General features: G+C 49.0%; 1 protein-coding gene across 1 annotated transcript; it reads left to right on the top strand.

The window, feature by feature from the left end:
* The first annotated feature begins 600 nt into the window (after nt 1-600).
* LOC141264810 (uncharacterized) lies at nt 601-20,919 on the top strand. Its single transcript, XM_073677151.1, has 2 exons — nt 601-2,632; nt 18,150-20,919. The coding sequence occupies exon 2, from the start codon at nt 18,158-18,160 to the stop codon at nt 20,357-20,359; it is 2,202 nt and encodes a 733-aa protein (XP_073533252.1). The 5' UTR covers nt 601-2,632; nt 18,150-18,157; the 3' UTR covers nt 20,360-20,919.

Here is a 20,919-nt window from a genome sequence, read left to right as displayed (position 1 = left end):
GCTCTCTCCTGCATGTCTCTCTATATCCTGCTCTCTCTTCTGCATGTCTCTCTATATCCTGCTTTCTCTCCTACATGTCTCTCTATATTCTGCTCTCTCCTGCATGTCTCTCTATATCCTGCTCTCTCTCCTGCATGTCTCTCTATATCCTGCTCTCTCTCCTGCATGTCTCTCTATATTCTGCTCTCTCCTGCATGTCTCTCTATATCCTGCTCTCTCTTCTGCATGTCTATCTATATCCTGCTCTCTCTCCTGCATGTCTCTCTATATCCTGCTCTCTCTCCTGCATGTCTCTCTATATCCTGCTCTCTCTTCTGCATGTCTCTCTATATCCTGCTCTCTCTCCTGCATGTCTCTCTATATCCTGCTCTCTCTATATCCTGCCCTCTCTTCTGCATGTCTCTCTATATCCTGCTCTCTCCTGCATGTCTCTCTATATCCTGCTCTCTCTTCTGCATGTCTCTCTATATCCTGCATGTCTCTCTATATCCTGCTCTCTCTTCTGCATGTCTCTCTATATCCTGCTCTCTCTCCTGCACGTCTCTGCTGTCGGTCTGTCTCCTGCACGTCTCTGAGCTGTCTCTTTCCTGCATGTCTCTGTCTCCTCCTCCTCTCCCTGCAGAATCTTCCCATCATGCAGTGCAGGAGGCTGCTGAGCTGCAGGGTGAGAACTGTCCTACCAGAGTGCAGAGACAGCAGACAATGCAGAGAGACAGGCAGAGATCAGAGACTGCAGAGAGACAGGCAGAGATCAGAGACTGCAGAGAGACAGGCAGAGATCAGAGACTGCAGGGAGAGACAGGCAGAGATCAGAGACTGCAGGGAGAGACAGGCAGAGATCAGAGACTGCAGAGAGACAGGCAGAGATCAGAGACTGCAGGAAGAGACAGGCAGAGATCAGAGACTGCAGAGATCAGAGACTGCAGGAAGAGACAGGCAGAAATCAGAGACTGCAGAGAGACAGGCAGAGATCAGAGACTGCAGGAAGAGACAGGCAGAGATCAGAGACTGCAGAGAGACAGGCAGAGATCAGAGACTGCAGGGAGTGACAGGCAGAGATCAGAGACTGCAGAGAGACAGGCAGAGATCAGAGACTGCAAGAAGAGACAGGCAGAGATCAGAGACTGCAGGGAGTGACAGGCAGAGATCAGAGACTGCAGAGAGACAGGCAGAGATCAGAGACTGCAGGAAGAGACAGGCAGAGATCAGAGATTGCAGGGAGTGACAGGCAGTGATCAGAGACTGCAGAGAGACAGGCAGAGATCAGAGACTGCAGGAAGAGACAGGCAGAGATCAGAGACTGCAGGGAGAGACAGAGATAAGTGACTGCAGAGAGACAGACAGATCAGAGACTGCAGAGAGACAGAGAAAAGAGACTGCAGGGAGAGACAGGCAGAGATCAGAGACTGCAGAGAGACAGGCAGAGATCAGAGACTGCAGAGAGACAGGCAGAGATCAGAGACTGCAGAGAGACCGAGATAAGTGACTGCAGAGAGACAGGCAGAGATCAGAGACTGCAGAGAGACAGGCAGAGATCAGAGACTGCAGAGAGACAGGCAGAGATCAGAGACTGCAGAGAGACCGAGATAAGTGACTGCAGAGAGACAGGCAGAGATCAGAGACTGCAGAGAGACAGGCAGAGATCAGAGACTGCAGAGAGACAGGCAGAGATCAGAGACTGCAGGGAGAGACAGGCAGAGATCAGAGACTGCAGGGAGAGACAGATAAGTGACTGCAGAGAGACAGGCAGAGATCAGAGACTGCAGAGAGACAGGCAGAGATCAGAGACTGCAGAGAGACAGACAGATCAGAGACTGCAGAGAGAGACAGAAAGTGACCAGAGACTGCAGAGAGAGACATACAGTGGCCAGAGACTGTAGAGAGAGACAGACAGTGACCAGAGACTGCAGAGAGAGACAGACATTGCAGAGAGAGACAGACATTGATCAGAGAGTGCAGAGAGATAGACAGTGATCAGCGACTGCAGCAAGAGACAGTCATTAACCAGATACTGCAGAGAGACAGACAGTGACCAGAGACTACAGGGAAACAACCAGAAACTGCAGAAAGAGACAGTGAACTGAAATTGCCGTGAGAGACAGCTAGTGACCTGAGAAAGTATAGAGAGACAGCCTTTGACAAGAGACTGCAGGGAGCGACAGCCAGTAAGGAGAGATTGCAGGAAAAGAAAGTCAATGATGAGAGATTGCACGGAGTGACAGCTAGTGACCAGATAATTCAGAAAGAGACCGCTAGTGACCAAAGACTGCAAAGAGAGAAAGGTTGAGACTGCAGGGCCAACAACCAGTGACATGAGACTGCAGGGAAAGAGTTCAAGGAGAGATAGTCAGCTAATGGTAATAACCTGCAGGGAATGACCCAACCAGAGAGGTCAGGAAGAGACAGTCAACTAGAGACCACATACAGCAGGAGTGGCAGGGATCAAGTGACGAGAGTACGGGGTAAGAAAGACTTTTAAGAGACTGTAGAAAGAGACAGTCTGTTAATGACCAGAAACTGCAGGGAGAGTCAGGCATCAAGTGATTAGAGAGTGCAAGGAGAGTGTTCAGGAAGACAGAATGCACTGAGAGACAGCACCAACTGCAAAGAGACAACAGCGGGAAAGAAACCGGTGAGTCTGTGAACTCCCGATCATCCTCCACGCATGTAACGCTCTTCCCACCACTTTCCCATCACTCTCATCACTGTCTTCTCTCTCTTTTCATCACACTTCTCCTATTACTCTCCTCCATCATTCTCCTCCCCTCACTCCTCCCGTCACTCTCCAACCATCATTCTCCTCCCATCAGTCTTCACCTGTCACTCTCCACCCATCATCCTCCTCCCATCAGTCTTCACCTGTCACTCTCCTCCATCATTCTCCTCCCCTCACTCCTCCTGTCACTCTCCACCCATCATTCTCCTCCCATCAGTCTTCACCTGTCACTCTCCACCCATCATCCTCCTCCCATCAGTCTTCACCTGTCACTCTCCTCCATCATCCTCCTCCCCTCACTCCTCCCGTCACTCTCCACCCATCCTCCTCCTCCCATCAGTCTTCACCTGTCACTCTCCTCCATCATTCTCCTCCCATCAGTCTTCACCTGTCACTCTCCACCCATCCTCCTCCTCCCATCAGTCTTCACCTGTCACTCTCCTCCATCATCCTCCTCCCCTCACTCCTCCCGTCACTCTCCACACATCATTCTCCTCCCATCAGTCTTCACCTGTCACTCTCCTCCATCATCCTCCTCCCCTCACTCCTCCCATCACTCTCCACACATCATTCTCCTCCCATCAGTCTTCACCTGTCACTCTCCACCCATCCTCCTCCTCCCATCAGTCTTCACCTGTCACTCTCCTCCATCATCCTCCTCCCCTCACTCCTCCCGTCACTCTCCACACATCATTCTCCTCCCATCAGTCTTCACCTGTCACTCTCCTCCATCATCCTCCTCCCCTCACTCCTCCCGTCACTCTCCACACATCATTCTCCTCCCATCAGTCTTCACCCGTCACTCTCCACCCATCATTCTCCCATCAGTCTTCACCTGTCACTCTCCACCCATCATCCTCCTCCCATCAGTCTTCACCTGTCACTCTCCACCCATCATTCTCCTCCCATCGGTCTTCACCTGTCACTCTCCACCCATCATCCTCCTCCCCTCACTCCTCCCGTCACTCTCCACCCATCAGTCTTCACCTGTCACTCTCCACCCATCATCCTCCTCCCCTCACTCCTCCCCTCACTCTCCAACCATCATTCTCCTCCCATCAGTCTTCACCTGTCACTCTCCACCCATCATCCTCCTCCCATCAGTCTTCACCTGTCACTCTCCTCCATCATCCTCCTCCCCTCACTCCTCCCGTCACTCTCCACACATCATTCTCCTCCCATCAGTCTTCACCTGTCACTCTCCTCCATCATCCTCCTCCCCTCACTCCTCACCTCACTCTCCAACCATCATTCTCCTCCCATCAGTCTTCACCTGTCACTCTCCACCCATCATCCTCCTCCCATCAGTCTTCACCTGTCACTCTCCACCCATCATTCTCCTCCCATCGGTCTTCACCTGTCACTCTCCTCCATCATCCTCCTCCCCTCACTCCTCCCGTCACTCTCCCCCCATCATTCTCCTCCCATCAGTCTTCACCTGTCACTCTCCACCCATCATTCTCCTCCCATCGGTCTTCACCTGTCACTCTCCACCCATCATTCTCCTCCCATCAGTCTTCACCTGTCACTCTCCACCCATCATTCTCCTCCCATCAGTCTTCACCTGTCACTCTCCTCCATCATCCTCCTCCCCTCACTCCTCCCGTCACTCTACCCCCATCATTCTCCTCCCATCAATCTTCACCTGTCTCTCTCCACCCATCATTCTCCTCCCATCGGTCTTCACCTGTCACTCTCCACCCATCATTCTCCTCCCATCAGTCTTCACCTGTCACTCTCCACCCATCATTCTCCTCCCCTCACTCCTCCCGTCACTCTCCACCCATCATCCTCCTCCCCTCACTCCTGCTGTCACTCTCCACCCATCATTCTCCTCCCATCAGTCTTCACCTGTCACTCTCCACCCATCATTCTCCTCCCATCAGTCTTCACCTGTCACTCTCCACCCATCATCCTCCTCCCCTCACTCCTCCCGTCACTCTCCACCCATCATTCTCCTCCCATCAGTCTTCACCTGTCACTCTCCACCCATCATCCTCCTCCCCTCACTCCTCCCTTCTCTCTCCACCCATCATTCTTCTCCCATCATTCTTCACCTGTCACTATCCACCCATCATTCTCCTCCCCTCACTCCTCCCGTCACTCTCCACCCATCATTCTCCTCCCATCAGTCTTCACCTGTCACTCTCCACCCATCATTCTCCTCCCATCAGTCTTCACCTGTCACTCTCCACTCATCATTCTCCTCCCATGAGTCTTCACCTGTCACTCTCCACCCATCATCCTCCTCCCCTCACTCCTCCCTTCTCTTTCCACCCATCATTCTCCTCCCATCAGTCTTCACCTGTCACTCTCCACCCATCATTCTCCTCCCATCAGTCTTCACCTGTCACTCTCCACCCATCATTCTCCTCCCATCAGTCTTCACCTGTCACTCTCCACCCATCATCCTCCTCCCCTCACTTCTCCCATCACTCTCCACCCATCATTCTCCTCCCATCAGTCTTCACCTGTCACTCTCCACCCATCATTCTCCTCCCCTCACTTCTCCCATCACTCTCCACCCATCATTCTCCTCCCATCAGTCTTCACCTGTCACTCTCCACCCATCATTCTCCTCCCATCAGTCTTCACCTGTCACTCTCCACCCATCATCCTCCTCCCCTCACTCCTCCCGTCACTCTCCACCCATCATCCTCCTCCCCTCACTCCTGCCGTCACTCTCCACCCATCATTCTCCTCCCATCAGTCTTCAACTGTCACTCTCCACCCATCATTCTCCTCCCATCAGTCTTCACCTGTCACTCTCCACCCATCATTTTCCTCCCCTCACTTCTCCCATCACTCTCCACCCATCATTCTCCTCCCCTCACTCCTCCCGTCACTCTCCACCCATCATTCTCTTCCCATCAGTCTTTACCTGTCACTCTCCACCCATCATCCTCCTCCCCTCACTCCTCCCATCACTCTCCTCCCATCAGTCTTCACCTGTCACTCTCCTCCATCATCTTCCTCCCCTCACTCCTCCCGTCACTCTCCACCCATCATTCTCCCATCAGTCTTCACCTGTCACTCTCCACCCATCATTCTCCTCCCATCAGTCTTTACCTGTCACTCTCCACCCATCATTCTCCTCCCCTCACTTCTCCCATCACTCTCCACCCATCATTCTCCTCCCATCGGTCTTCACCTGTCACTCTCCACCCATCATTCTCCTCCCATCAGTCTTCACCTGTCACTCTCCACCCATCATCCTCCTCCCCTCACTCCTCCCGTTTCTCTCCACCCATCATCCTCCTCCCCTCACTCCTCCCATCACTCTCCACCCATCATTCTCCTCCCATCAGTCTTCACCTGTCACTCTCCACCCATCATCCTCCTCCCCTCACTCCTCCCGTTTCTCTCCACCCATCATCCTCCTCCCCTCACTCCTCCCATCACTCTCCACCCATCATTCTCCTCCCATCGGTCTTCACCTGTCACTCTCCACCCATCATCCTCCTCCCCTCACTCCTCCCCTCACTCTCCACCCATCAGTCTTCACCTGTCACTCTCCACCCATCATCCTCCTCCCCTCACTCCTCCCGTCACTCTCCACCCATCATCCTCCTCCCCTCACTCCTGCCGTCACTCTCCACCCATCGTTCTGCTCCCATCAGTCTTCACCTGTCACTCTCCACCCATCATTCTCCTCCCATCAGTCTTCACCTGTCACTCTCCACCCATCATTCTCCTCCCATCAGTCTTCACCTGTCACTCTCCACCCATCATTCTCCTCCCCTCACTCCTCCCGTCACTCTCCACCCATCATTCTCCTCCCATCAGTCTTTACCTGTCACTCTCCACCCATCATCCTCCTCCCCTCACTCCTCACGTCACTCTCCACCCATCATTCTCCTCCCATCGGTCTTCACCTGTCACTCTCCACCCATCATTCTCCTCCCATCAGTCTTCACCTGTCACTCTCCACCCATCATCCTCCTCCCCTCACTCTCCACCCATCATTCTCCTCCCATCAGTCTTCACCTGTCACTCTCCACCCATCATTCTCCTCCCCTCACTTCTCCCATCACTCTCCACCCATCATTCTCCTCCCATCGGTCTTCACCTGTCACTCTCCACCCATCATCCTCCTCCCCTCACTCCTCCCCTCACTCTCCACCCATCAGTCTTCACCTGTCACTCTCCACCCATCATCCTCCTCCCCTCACTCCTCCCATCACTCTCCACCCATCATCCTCCTCCCCTCACTCCTGCCGTCACTCTCCACCCATCGTTCTCCTCCCATCAGTCTTCACCTGTCACTCTCCACCCATCATTCTCCTCCCATCAGTCTTCACCTGTCACTCTCCACCCATCATTCTCCTCCCATCAGTCTTCACCTGTCACTCTCCACCCATCATTCTCCTCCCCTCAATCCTCCCGTCACTCTCCACCCATCATTCTCCTCCCATCAGTCTTTACCTGTCACTCTCCACCCATCATTCTCCTCCCCTCACTCCTCAGGTCACTCTCCACCCATCATTCTCCTCCCATCGGTCTTCACCTGTCACTCTCCACCCATCATTCTCCTCCCATCAGTCTTCACCTGTCACTCTCCACCCATCATTCTCCTCCCCTCACTTTTCTCATCACTCTCCACCCATCGGTCTTCACCTGTCACTCTCCACCCATCATTCTCCTCCCATCAGTCTTCACCTGTCACTCTCCACCCATCCTCCTCCCATCAGTCTTCACCTGTCACTCTCCACCCATCATTCTCCTCCCCTCACTTCTCCCATCACTCTCCACCCATCATTCTCCTCCCATCAGTCTTCACCTGTCACTCTCCACCCATCATTCTCCTCCCATCAGTCTTCACCTGTCACTCTCCACCCATCATTCTCCTCCCATCAGTCTTCACCTGTCACTCTCCACCCATCATTCTCCTCCCATCAGTCTTCACCTGTCACTCTCCACCCATCATTCTCCTCCCATCAGTCTTCACCTGTCACTCTCCCCCTTCACTTTCCTCCTGTCACTTTCCTCCCATTCTTTATAGTACGAGCAGTGAGATTATGGAACTCTCGGCCACATGATGTTGTATTGGTTGATTCACTAATAAAGTAGAAGGACACACTCCTCCCATCACTATACTCCAATATCTCTCCTCCCATCACTCTTCTCCTGTCACTTTCCTCCGTCACTCTCCTATCACTCCTCCTGTCTGTCTCCTCCCATCACTCTCCTCTCCTTCTGTCACTCTTCTTCTCACTTTTCTCTTTCTTCTCCTCTCACTCTCCTCTCGTCACTCTTCTTCACTCACTCTCTTCTCGTCACACTTCTCTCCCTTTTCTCTTATCACTATCCACTTGTCATTTTTTTCCTCTCACTCTCCTGTCACTCTTCTCCTCTGTCTTCTCCCATCACTCTTCTCTCGTCACTCTTAAGCCACGTTCAGTATTTGGTCAGTATTTTACATCAGTATTTGTAAGCCAAAACCAGGAGTGGGTGATAAATGCAGAAGTGGTGACGAGTTTCTATTATCCATTTCCTCTGATTTTCCCTCTCCTGATTTTGGCTACAAATACTGATGTAAAATACTGACCAAATACTGAACGTGTGAACATGGCCTTCTCCTCTAAATCTTCTCCTATCACTTTCCTCTGTTCATTTTTCTCCTCTCACTCTTCTCTCAGTCTTCTCCTATCACTCTTCTCATTTCACTCTCCTCTTCTCACTCTTCTCCTATCACTTTCATCTCGTCATTTGTCTCCTCTCTCCTCCTGTCACTCTTCTCCTTTCACTCTCCTCCCCTCACTCTCCTATCGTCACCCTTCTCTCACTCTTCAACTATCAATTTCCTCTCATCACTTTTCTCCTCTCAATCGTCTCTTCTCACTCTACTCTCGTCACTTTTATCCTCTGACTCTCCTCTTGTCACTCTCCTCTCATCACTCTTCTCCTCTCACTCTTCTGCTTTCACTCTCCTTTTGTCACTCTTCTCTTATTACTTTCCTCTCTTCACTTTTCTCCTCTCTCTCTTTTCCTTTCACTCTTCTCATATCACTCTCCTCCCTTCACTCTCTTCATATCACTATTCTCCTCTCAGTCACTTCCCCTCACTTTCCTCTTGTCACTCTTCTCCTCTCATTCTTCCCCGTCACTCTTCTCCACTCACACTCTTCCACGCACTCTCTTCTCGTCATTTTCCCCCTCTCACTCTCCTTCCGTCACTCTTCTCCTCTCACTTGTCTCCCGTCACTCTTCTCCTCCAGTCACTCTCCTCTCGTCACTCTTTTCTTATCTCTCTCCTTTCGTCACTCTTCTCTCACATTTCACACTCTTCTCGTCACTCTTTTCCTCTCACTCTTCTGCTCTCATTCTCCTTTTGTCACTCTTCTCCTCTCATTCTTCTCTTATTATTTCCTCTCGTCACTTTTCTCCTCTCTCTCTTCTCATTTCACTCTTCTCTTATTACTCTCCTACTGTCACTCTCTTCATATCACTCTTCTCCTCTCACTTTCATCTTGTCACTCTTCTCCCCTCACTCTTCTCCACTCACTCTCTTCTCGTCACACTTCTCTCACTTTCTTCCTATCACTATCCTCTCGTCATTTTCCTCCTCTTACTCTCCTTCTATCACTCTTCTCTTTTCACTCGTCTCCCATCACTCTTCTCCTCCAGTCACTCTCCTCTCATCACTCTTTTCTTATCACTCTCCTTTCGTCACTCTTCTCTCACATTTCACTCTCCTCGGTTCACTCTTCTCTCATTTTTCTCCTCTCACTCTTCTCTTACCCTTCTCCTCTTACTGTCCTTTTGTCATTCTTCTCCTCTCACTCTTGTCTTATTACTGTCATCTCGGCACTCTTATCCTCTCACTCTCCTCTTGTCACTCTTCTCCTTTCACTTTCCTTTTACTCTCCTCTCGTCACTCTTCTCTCACTCTTCTCCTATCACTTTCCTCTTATCACTTTTCTCCTCTCTCTTCTCCTCTTACTCTCCTCCCATCACTCTTCTCCTCTCTCTTTCCTCTCGTCACTCTTCTCCACGCACTCTCTTCTCGTCACACTTCGATCACTTTCCTCTCGTTATTATCGCCTCTCACTCTCCTTCCGTCACTCTTCTCCTCTCCCGTCACTCTTCTCCTCCAGTCACTCTCCTCTCGTCACTCTCTTCTTATCACTCTCCTTTCGTCACTCTTCTCTAACATTTCACTCTCCTCTCGTCACTCTTTTCCTTTCACTCTTCTGCTCTCACTTTTCTCCTCTCACTCTTCTCTTATTACTTTCCTCTCGTCACTTTCTCCTCTATCTCTTCTCCTTTCACTCTTCTCTTATCACTCTCCTACTGTCACTCTCTTCATATCACTCTTCTCCTCTCACTCTCTTCCCCTCACTTTCCTCTCGTCACTCTTCTTCACTCACTCTCTTCTCGTCACACTTCTCTCACTTTCCTCCTATCGCTATCCTCTCATTTTCCTCCTCTCACTCTCTTTCCGTCACTCTTCTCTCACTCGTCTCCCGTCACTCTTCTCCTCCAGTCACTCTCCTCTCATCACTCTTTGACCATGTTCACACATTCAGTATTTGGTCAGTATTTTACATCAGTATTTGTAAGCCAAAACCAGGAGTGGGTGAAAAATGCAGAAGAGGTGCACATGTTTCTATTATCCGTTTCCTATGATTGTTCTTCTCCTGGTTTTGGCTTACAAATACTCCTGCTCTAACGCTTCTCCTATCACTCTCCTCAAATCAGTCTTCTCCTCTCTGCTCTCCTCTTCTCACTCTTCTCTTCTCACTCTTCTATCACTTTCATCTAGTCACTTTTTTTCTCTCACTCTCCTCTTGTCACTCTTCTCCTTTCACTTTCCTCCTTTCACTCTCCTCTCGTCACACTTCTCACTCTTCTATCACTTTTCTCTTCTCTCTCTTCTCCTCTCACTCTTATCTTATCACTCTCCTACCGTCACTCTTCTCCTCTCACTCTCTTGCCTTCACTTTCCTCTCATCTCTCTTCTCCCGTCACTCTTCTCTACTCACTCTCTTCCATTCACTTTCTTCTCGTCACACTTCTCTCATTTTCCTCCAATCACTATCCTCTCATTTTTTTCCTCTCACTCTCATTCCGTCACTCTTCTCCTTTCACTCTCTTCCTGTCACTCTCCTCCCGTCACTCTCCGTCACTCTTTTCCTGTAACTGTTCTCACTCTCCTCCTGTCAATCTCCTTTCATCACCCTTTGGCCATGTTCACACGTTCAGTATTTTAGATCAGTATTTGTAAGCCACAACTAAGAGTGGGTGAAAAATACAGAAGTGGTGACATGTTTTTATTATCTGTTTTCTCTGATTGTTCCTCTCCTGATTTTGGCTTACAAATTCTCTTCAATTTTCTCCTCTCACGCTTCTCTCAGTCTTCTCCTCTCACTTTCCTCTTCTCACTCTCCTCTTCTCACTCTTCTAATCTCACTCTTCTATCACTTTCATCTTGTCCCTTTTCTCCTTTCGCTCGCCTCCTGTGTCTCTTCCCCTTTCACTTTCCTCCTTTCATTCTCCTCTCACTCTCCTTTCGTCACCCTTCTTTCACTCTTCTCCTATCACTTTCCTCTCGTCAGTTTTCTCCTCTCAATCGTCTCCCCTTGCTTTACTCTCGTCACTTTTCTCCTCCCAATCGTCTCCTCTCACTCTACTCTCATCACTTTTCTCCTCTTACTCTCCCCTCGTCACTCTTTTCCTCTCACTCTTCACTCTCCTCTCGTCACTCTTCTCCTCTCTTTTGCTGTCACTCTCCTTTCGTCACTCTTCTCACTTTCCTCTCGTCACTCTCCTCCTCTCAATTTCACTCTCCTCGGTTCACTCTTCTCTCATTTTTCTTCGCTCACTCTTCTCTTACTCTTCTCCTCTTACTCTCCTTTTGTCATTCTTCTCCTCTCACTCTTGTGTTATTACTTTCCTCTCTGCACTCTTATCCTCTCACTCTCCTTCTGTCACTCTTCTTTCACTTTCCTTTCACTCTCCTCTCGTCACCCTTCTCTCACTCTTCTCCTGTCACTTTCCTCTTGTCAGGAACGGCACCGGCAGGATCATACAATATCCCACCGCTGCCACCAATTTGTCAGGGATTCAACCCACACACAGTCAGGACGACACCGGGGAGATCACACAATATCTCACCGTGCCGTCACGCTGTGAGTATTTCGTCTGGAGTCGCGAGCACACGATCCAGACTACTCTCTACGTAGGTATCGGTAAGCGACCAGAGAGCTTATGGCGCAACACCCTGGGTTCCACAGCCTGGAATCCGTGTTTAACGCCCTCCGTACGGTCACTGTCAGCTTCACGATAGCCCAATTATTAATACTCTCTGCCACCACCGGCCGAGTTTGAAATATCATACAGGCTTGGCCGGACGCCTGCGTTTTGGTAGTGTATATGGCTTCGGGAAAGGGAACGATTACAGAACAAAAGAAACAGAACTATTACATTTTATATTTAATCCAAAAGGGAGGCAGTGTTTAGGAAAAATATATACATAAGGATGTTACAAAGGGGACATTAAAATACATAGGCAGTTCCATAAAATAAAACAGGATAAAAAAGTGAGACACTATAAAGTTCGCTGTGACGACTCAATATAGGTGGAGGAGGGGCTCCCCGGTTGGAATATGCTGTTATTGAACAGGACCCGTTGCTTATAATTCTTATTCCCCCCTGGCAATGAGTGCTCCTGTCTTCTCCATAGATTCTTTTATACCTAAGGGGAGATCTGGCCACACGCCCCTTGTGGTGACATCATGTGGTCTCCAGCCTGTACATTTTTATTAGAAACGCTAACTTCTGCGATAACTCATTGCTCGTTGATCGCAGAAGTTTGCAAACTACGCCATTTTTTCCCTTATGATTTTATCTTTATTTAGAGACCACACATCACATAGCTCCAGTCTGCTATTCTGGTGTTTTTGCGCTCCAGCTCCCTGATTTCGGTTACAGCCCTGGAAAACTACCTATACATTCCTGGGCTGATTTGGTCACTACACATATGGGTCCCGTTACTGTCGGACCTATGGAACTCACAAGATTTCATATTTCATATCGGAGTCAGTGCGTCTAGAGATTTTCCTTTGAGGCTTGGGAAGCAGCTTCAACAGTTACACGCAAATTAGTGCAAGCCTGCGTTTTAATTACCTCCTGCGTCTTTCAGAGACAAGATGCTTGCTTCCTAATGAAGTTATAACACTCCTTGCCTGGCCTTGTTTGCATAAACTATTTACCAGGCGTGGGCTAATTGGGGCTTTTGTGCTGAGCAGAAGGGGAATAAGGGAGGGGGGTGAACATCTATGTCAGGCAGATATGGAAGAACATTTTCCTGATATTAATATGTTCCTGACGCCTCTCATCACTTTTCTCCTCTCACTCTCCTCCCATCACTCTTCTCCTCTCTCTTTCCTCTCGTCACTCTTCTCCCATCACTCTTCTACTTTCACTTTCCTCATTTCACTCTCCTCCCCTCACTCTCGTCTCATCACCCTTCTCTCACTCTTCTCCTATCACTTTCCTCTCGTCACTTTTCTCCTCTCAATCTTCTCTCACACTACTCTTGTCACTCTTCTCCTCTCACTCGCCTCCCGTCACTTTTCTCCTCTCGTCACTTTTCTCCTTTCACTCTTCTCCTCTCATTCTCCTCTCACTGTTCTTATATCACTCTCCTTTTCTCACTCTTTTCCTCTCAATCTTCTCCTCTCATTTTACTCTCGTCACTTTTCTCCTCTCACTCTCCTCATCACTCTTCTCTCACATTTCACTCTCCGCTCGTCACAATTCTCCTCTCACTGATCTCCCATCACTCTTCTCTGATGATTCGCCTTCTGTCACTCTTCTTCTTTCACTTTCTTCCTTTCACTCTCCTCTCGTTACTCTTCTCTCACATTTCACTCTCTCGTCACTCTTCTTTCACATTTCACTCTCCTCTCGTCACTCTTCTCTCATATTTCACTCTCCTCTCGTCACTCTTCTCTCACTCTTGTCCTCTCACTCTTGTCCTCTCACTCTTGTCCTCTCACTTTTCTCTTATCACTCTCCTTTTGTCACTCTTCCCCTTTCACTTTCTTCCTTTCACTCTCCTCTCGTCACCCTTCTCTCTCACTTCTATCACTTTCCTCTCGTCACTCTTCTCTTATTACTTTCCTCTCGACACTTTTCTCCTCTCACTGTTCTCTTCTCCTCTCACTCTATTCTCGTCATTCTTCTCCTTTCACTCTTCTATCACTTTCCTTTTGTCACTCTTCTCATTCTCTTCACTCTCCTTTCAGCACTCCTCTCATTCTCCTCCTTTCACTCTTCTCCTTTCACTTTCCTCCTTTCACTCTCCTCTCCTCCCTTCACTCTCTTCTTGTCACCTTACTCTCACTCTTCTCCTATCACTTTCCTCTCGTCACTTTTCTCCTATCACTCTTCTCCTCTCAATCTTCTCCTCTCACTCTCTTCCCATCACTCTTCAGCTCTCCTCTCGTCACTCTTCTTCTCTCACTTTCCTTTTGTCACTCTTCTCTCACTCTCCTCCTGTCACTCTTCTCTTTTCACTTTCCTCCCCTCACTCTCCTCTCATCACCCTTCTCTCTCTCTTCTCCTATCACTTTCCTCTCGTCACTCTTCTCCTCTCACTCTCCTCCTGTCACTTTTCTCCTCTCACTCTCCTCGTCACTCTTCTCTCACATTTCACTCTCCGCTCGTCACTATTCTCCTCTCACTGATCTCCCATCACTCTTCTCTGATCACTCGCCTTCTGTCACTCTTCTTCTTTCACTTTCTTCCTTTCATTCTCCTCTCATTACTCTTCTCTCACATTTCACTCTCCTCTCGTCACTCTTCTCTCACATTTCACTCTCCTCTCGTCACTCTTGTCCTCTCACTCTTGTCCTCTCACTCTTCTCCTCTCACTTTTCTACTATCAATTTTCTCTTATCACTCTCCTTTTGTCACTCTTCCCCTTTCACTTTCTTCCTTTCACTCTCCTCTCGTCACCCTTCTCTCTCTTTTCTATCACTTTCCTCTCGTCACTCTTCTACTATCACTTGCCTCTTGTCACTCTTCTCCTCTCACTCTCCTCTCGTCACTTTCCTCCTCTCACTGTTCTCCTCTTATTCTTCTCCTCTCATTCTTCAACTCTCACTCTCCTCTCGTCACTCTTCTCCTTTCACATTTCACTCTCCTTTCGTCACTCTTCTCTTATTACTTTCCTCTCGACACTTTTCTCCTCTCACTGTTCTCTTCTCACTCATCTCCTCTCACTCTATTCTCGTCATTCTTCTCCTTTCACTCTTCTATCACTTTCTTTTCGTCACTCTTCTCATTCTCTTCACTCTCCTCTCAGCACTCCTCTCACTCTCCTCCTTTCACTCTTCTCCTTTCACTTTCCTCCTTTCACTCTCCTCTCCTCCGTTCACTCTCCTCTTGTCACCTTTCTCTCACTGTTCTCCTATCACTTTCCTCTCGTCACTTTTCTCCTCTCACTCTTCTCCTCTCAATCTTCTCCTCTCACTCTCTTCCCATAACTCTTCAGCTCTCCTCTCGTCATTCTTCTTCTCTCACTTTCCTTTTGTCACTCTTCTCTCACTCTCCTCCTGTCACTCTTCTCTTTTCACTTTCCTCCCCTCACTCTCCTCTCGTCACCCTTCGCTCCCTCTTCTCCTATCACTTTCCTCTCGTCACTTTTCTCCTCTGACTCTTCTCATCTCACTCTATTCCCATCACTCTTCAGCTCTCCTCTCGTCACTCTTCTCCTCTCACTTTCCTTTCATCACTCTTCTCTCACTCTCCTCCTGTCACGCTTCTCTTTTCACTTTCCTCCCCTCACTCTCCTCTCTTCACCCTTCTCTCCCTCTTCTCCTATCACTTTCCTCTCATCACTCTTCTCCTCTCACTCTCCTTCTGTCACTCTTCTTTCACTTTCCTCCCCTCACTCTCCTCTCATCACCCTTCTCTCCCTCTTCTCCTATCACTTTCCTCTCGTCACTCTTCTCCTCTCACTCTCCTCTCGTCACTTTCCTCCTCTCACTGTTCTCCTCTTATTCTTCTCCTCTCATTCTTCTCCTCTCACTCTCCTCTCGTCACGCTTCTCCTTTCACATTTCACTCTCCTTTCGTCACTCTTCTCTTATTACTTTCCTCTCGACACTTTTCTCCTGTCACTGTTCTCTTCTCACTCTTCTCCTCTCACTCTTCAGCTCTCCTCTCGTCATTCTTCTTCTCTCACTTTCCTTTTGTCACTCTTCTCTCACTCTCCTTCTGTCACTCTTCTCTTTTCACTTTCCTCCCCTCACTCTCCTCTCGTCACCCTTCGCTCCCTCTTCTATCACTCCTCTCGTCACTTTTCTCCTCTGACTCTTCTCATCTCACTCTCTTCCCATCACTCTTCAGCTCTCCTCTCGTCACTCTTCTCCTCTCACTTTCCTTTCATCACTCTTCTCTCACTCTCCTTCTGTCACTCTTCTTTCACTTTCCTCCCCTCACTCTCCTCTCATCACCCTTCTCTCCCTCTTCTCCTATCACTTTCCTCTCGTCACTCTTCTCCTCTCACTCTCCTCCTGTCACTTTCCTCTCATCACTCTTGTCCTCTCACTTTTCTACTATCACTTTTCTGTCATCACTCTCCTTTTGTCACTCTTCCCCTTTCACTTTCTTCCTTTCACTCTCCTCTCGTCACCCTTCTCTCTCTCTTCTATCACTTTCCTCTCGTCACTCTTCTACTATCACTTTCCTCTTGTCACTCTTTTCCTCTCACTCTCCTCTCGTCACTTTCCTCCTCTCATTGTTCTCCTCTTATTCTTCTCCTCTCACTCTCCTCTCGTCACCTTTCACATTTCACTCTCCTTTCGTCACTCCTCTTATTACTTTCCTCTCGACACTTTTCTCCTCTCACTGTTCTCTTCTCACTCTTCTCCTCTCACTCTATTCTCGTCATTCTTCTCCTTTCACTCTTCTATCACTTTCCTTTCGTCACTCTTCTCATTCTCTTCACTCTCCTTTCAGCACTCCTCTCACTCTCCTCCTTTCACTTTCCTCCTTTCACTCTCCTCTCCTCCGTTCACTCTCCTCTTGTCACCTTTCTCTCACTGTTCTCCTATCACTTTCCTCTCGTGACTTTTCTCCTCTCAATCTTCTCCTCTCACTCTCTTCCCATCACTCTTCAGCTCTCCTCTCGTCACTCTTCTCCTCTCACTTTCCTTTCATCACTCTTCTCTCACTCTCCTTCTGTCACTCTTCTTTCACTTTCCTCCCCTCACTCTCCTCTCATCACCCTTCTCTCCCTCTTCTCCTATCACTTTCCTCTCGTCACTCTTCTCCTCTCACTCTCCTCCTGTCACTTTCCTCTCATCACTCTTGTCCTCTCACTTTTCTACTATCACTTTTCTGTTATCACTCTCCTTTTGTCACTCTTCCCCTTTCACTTTCTTCCTTTCACTCTCCTCTCGTCACCCTTCTCTCTCTCTTCTATCACTTTCCTCTCGTCACTCTTCTACTATCACTTTCCTCTTGTCACTCTTTTCCTCTCACTCTCCTCTCGTCACTTTCCTCCTCTCACTGTTCTCCTCTTATTCTTCTCCTCTCATTCTTCTCCTCTCACTCTCCTCTCGTCACCTTTCACATTTCACTCTCCTTTCGTCACTCTTCTCTTATTACTTTCCTCTCGACACTTTTCTCCTCTCACTGTTCTCTTCTCACTCTTCTCCTCTCACTCTATTCTCGTCATTCTTCTCCTTTCACTCTTCTATCACTTTCCTTTCATCACTCTTCTCATTCTCTTCACTCTCCTTTCAGCACTCCTCTCACTCTCCTCCTTTCACTTTCCTCCTTTCACTCTCCTCTCCTCCGTTCACTCTCCTCTTGTCACCTTTCTCTCACTGTTCTCCTATCACTTTCCTCTCGTGACTTTTCTCCTCTCACTCTTCTCCTCTCAATCTTCTCTCACTCTCTTCCCATCACTCTTCAGCTCTCCTCTCGTCACTCTTCTTCTCTCACTCTCCTTTTGTCACTCTTCTCTCACTCTCCTCCTGTCACTCTTCTCTTTTCACTTTCCTCCCCTCACTCTCCTCTCATCACCCTTCTCTCCCTCTTCTCCTCTCACTCTCCTCCTGTCACTTTTCTCCTCTCACTCTTCTCCTCTCCTCTCACTCTTCTCCTCTCACTCTCCTCCTGTCACTCTCCTCTCATCACTCTTCTCCTCTCACTCTCTTCTTCCCATCACTCACTTCTCATCATTTTCTGCCTATCACTCCTTCTATCCATTTCCTCATATAATTTTCTTTCTTTTGCTCTCTTATCACTTTCCTTCCATCACTCTGTTACTCTCCTATCACTCCTCATCACTCTACTGGTTGTGTCTTGGGCTCATTCATAGAGTGTGGTACTAGCATTACCTTGTTAATACAACTGAGATACAAGACATCAGTATTGTGATTTCAGCTCTTGCTATCTCTCATCTCCTTCTTCAGAGTCCCACATGATGGAGATGGATGGAGACCCCTCATTCCTGAGTGGATTTGCATATGAAATGTTATCAAACAGTGCTGATCACATGGAGGTGAAAGTAGAGCTTGACATGAAGTGTAAAGAAGAGGTTCCCTGGGATGATGACGATCGGCAGAGCGCTGCTCCTGTAGAACTGAATGCACCATTTTACTGTCTGGTGTGTGGGAAAGTTTTTGGACAGAGGCACAATCTCATCAAGCATCAGCGTATCCATACTGGAGAACGGCCGTACTGTTGTGGCCAGTGCGGGAAGAGCTTCATCCAAAAACAGCACCTGACCAAACACCAGCGGCTGCACACGGGAGAGCGGCCATATGTCTGCCTGGTGTGTGACCGCAGCTTCAGCCTGAAACATAACCTAACAACCCATGAGAGAATTCACACAGGAGAGAAACCCTATCCCTGTACTGAATGCGGCAAGAGCTTCAGCCGGCGGGAAAATCTACGCGCTCATCAGAGATGTCATGTAAACCAAGCAACTGGTGGCAACACGATCCAGCCAAAAGAGCAGGTGAATCCAGTCAGTCCGCCCCGCCAGCTGCTGGCCCTAGTCAAAATACCCAAGGAGCGAGTAGACCCCGAGAAGAATCCCCCTGTTAAGGTCCCCAGCAGTGGGCGGACAGTGAATCCCAGGCCCTTCATATGTCCTCAATGTGGAAAACGATTCTTCAACAAGCAAACTTTCATCAATCACTACAGGATTCACACTGGTCAGAGGCCACACACCTGCCCCGAGTGTGGGCGCAGCTTCATCCAAAAACAGCACCTGACCAAGCACATCCGCACACACACAGGGGAGAAGCCCTACACCTGCAGCGAGTGTGGCAGGAGCTTCAGTATGAAGCACAACCTGTGCACTCACATGAAGACTCACACTGGAGAGAAGCCCTACAGCTGCTCTGGCTGTGGAAAGAGATTCACCCGGAGGAGCACCTACCAAGCACATCTAAGAATTCACTGCAGATCCAAAGCAGAAGAAAGTCCCTCCGGAGCATGCCACTCTGTGGAGGACATGATATTTACACCTAAGGGAGTGTACATTGTGGAGGTACCGGAGCAGCATATGATGGAGCAGATGGTGCTGCGCACACCAGAGACACCCTTTACCTGTGGCCAGTGTGGGAAGGACTGTAGTCATATTGGGGAGATACCTGTTTGCTGTACTGACTGTGGAACAAGCTTTAACCAAAGTGGTGTCCTAACCGTGCCATCAGCCAATCCTGCAGACATGGTGACCTCTACAACTTCAGAGGAGGAGAAACCACTGCTGATCATGGGTAGTGGAGCGAGCCATGGGGATCAGGATCCTGTGGCCCTGACATCAGTAGGTCTGCAGAGCCACGAGGAACCCCATGCCGGGGCTGCACACTTCTCTTGTTACTGGTGTGGACAGATATTTGGCCAGAGAGAAGATCTGGAGCAACATGAGCCTCTTCACAGTGGTGAGAAAATACACACCTGTGACCAGTGCGGGGAAACGTTTTTTCAGAAGAACCTGTTGATGAAGCATGAGAAGACGCATGCTGGAGACAGACTATCCTTACGTAATCCTCCGAGTAAAAGCCTCAGACATCCACTGCCCGCAATCCAACAACCATCAGCCACAGCCAACAAGCCTTTCTCGTGCACCAAGTGTGGGAAATGTTTCAGCCACCGCGAGACTCTGATCTTACATCAGAGAAGCCACCAGAGACATTCCATCCCCATAACCGTAGCACCAGATCCGAAGGGCTCGGGAGGCAGCCTAAAACGCGAACAAGGTGAAGGTCAGGGACGAGCATTCCCTTGTTCTGTTTGTGGCAAGTCCTTTAACCAAAAACATACGCTCATTAACCATCTGAGGATCCACTCAGGTGAAAGGCCATACCCCTGCCCCACTTGTGGCAAGAGCTTCATTCAGAAGCAACACCTCACAAAGCATGTGCGACTCCACACGGGCGAGAGACCCTACTCCTGCCAGGAGTGCGGGAGAAGCTTCAGTCTAAAACACAACCTGACCACCCACCAACGGATTCACACCGGAGAGCGGCCTTACGCCTGCAACCAGTGCGGCAAGAGGTTTAATCGCAGGGGCATTTTACTCAGTCATGGAAGGATCCACCTCCAGGAGGAGGCACAATCTTCAAGAAATTCAGAGGACCTTACCCTGCTGTCGGACAAAAACGCAATGTAATGGAGCGCTGGACATCATGTGGCAGGTAAGGGAGGTCAGAGCAGTCACGAAAGGTGGGAAGACTCCTCATGAGCAGATGTCAGATCATCAGTGGATGATTCCCAATGTCTTAAGAAACGTGCTGATAATCCACACCTGATACAAGGTCAAAGGTTCAAGGAATGAGAAGGCCTCCATAGTGCCCAGAACCTGCTGCAGAACATCTTGGCATAGGCCATGTAGAGAATTACAGTCACATCAGATGTGATTACAGCATAGAGTGTGGACTTCATCATGGATGTTTGATCTGTTCCCATCTCCTTGGCAGTGTAGTAAGATGGTGACTTTACGGAGGAGGTGGGCTACGAGCAGACCTCTGGGCTTCTGTATTGCAGCATATGCGCATTTCTTTATGTCTTTGGTGTCTCCAGACGTCTCCGGTATCCGTTCCATATTCAGGTGGAGTTAACATTTGTGATGACCTTAATAACATGAACATTATTAGACATCTTTGAGTCCTCGTTGTGTGTTGCACTCGCTGGACTATTATATTAATAAAAATCATATGAATTTGAAATTCA

Source organism: Phyllobates terribilis, unplaced genomic scaffold (assembly GCF_046119375.1).
Source record: "Phyllobates terribilis strain yellow unplaced genomic scaffold, ASM4611937v1 Scaffold_4__5_contigs__length_816908805, whole genome shotgun sequence".
NCBI lineage: Eukaryota > Metazoa > Chordata > Amphibia > Anura > Dendrobatidae > Phyllobates > Phyllobates terribilis.
This window is presented reverse-complemented; position numbering and strand designations above follow the sequence as displayed.

Coding starts and splice junctions, on each gene's coding strand:
- LOC141264810 (XM_073677151.1), top strand. CDS start 18,158: ATGATGGAGATGGATGGAGACCCCTCATTCCTGAGTGGATTTGCATAT.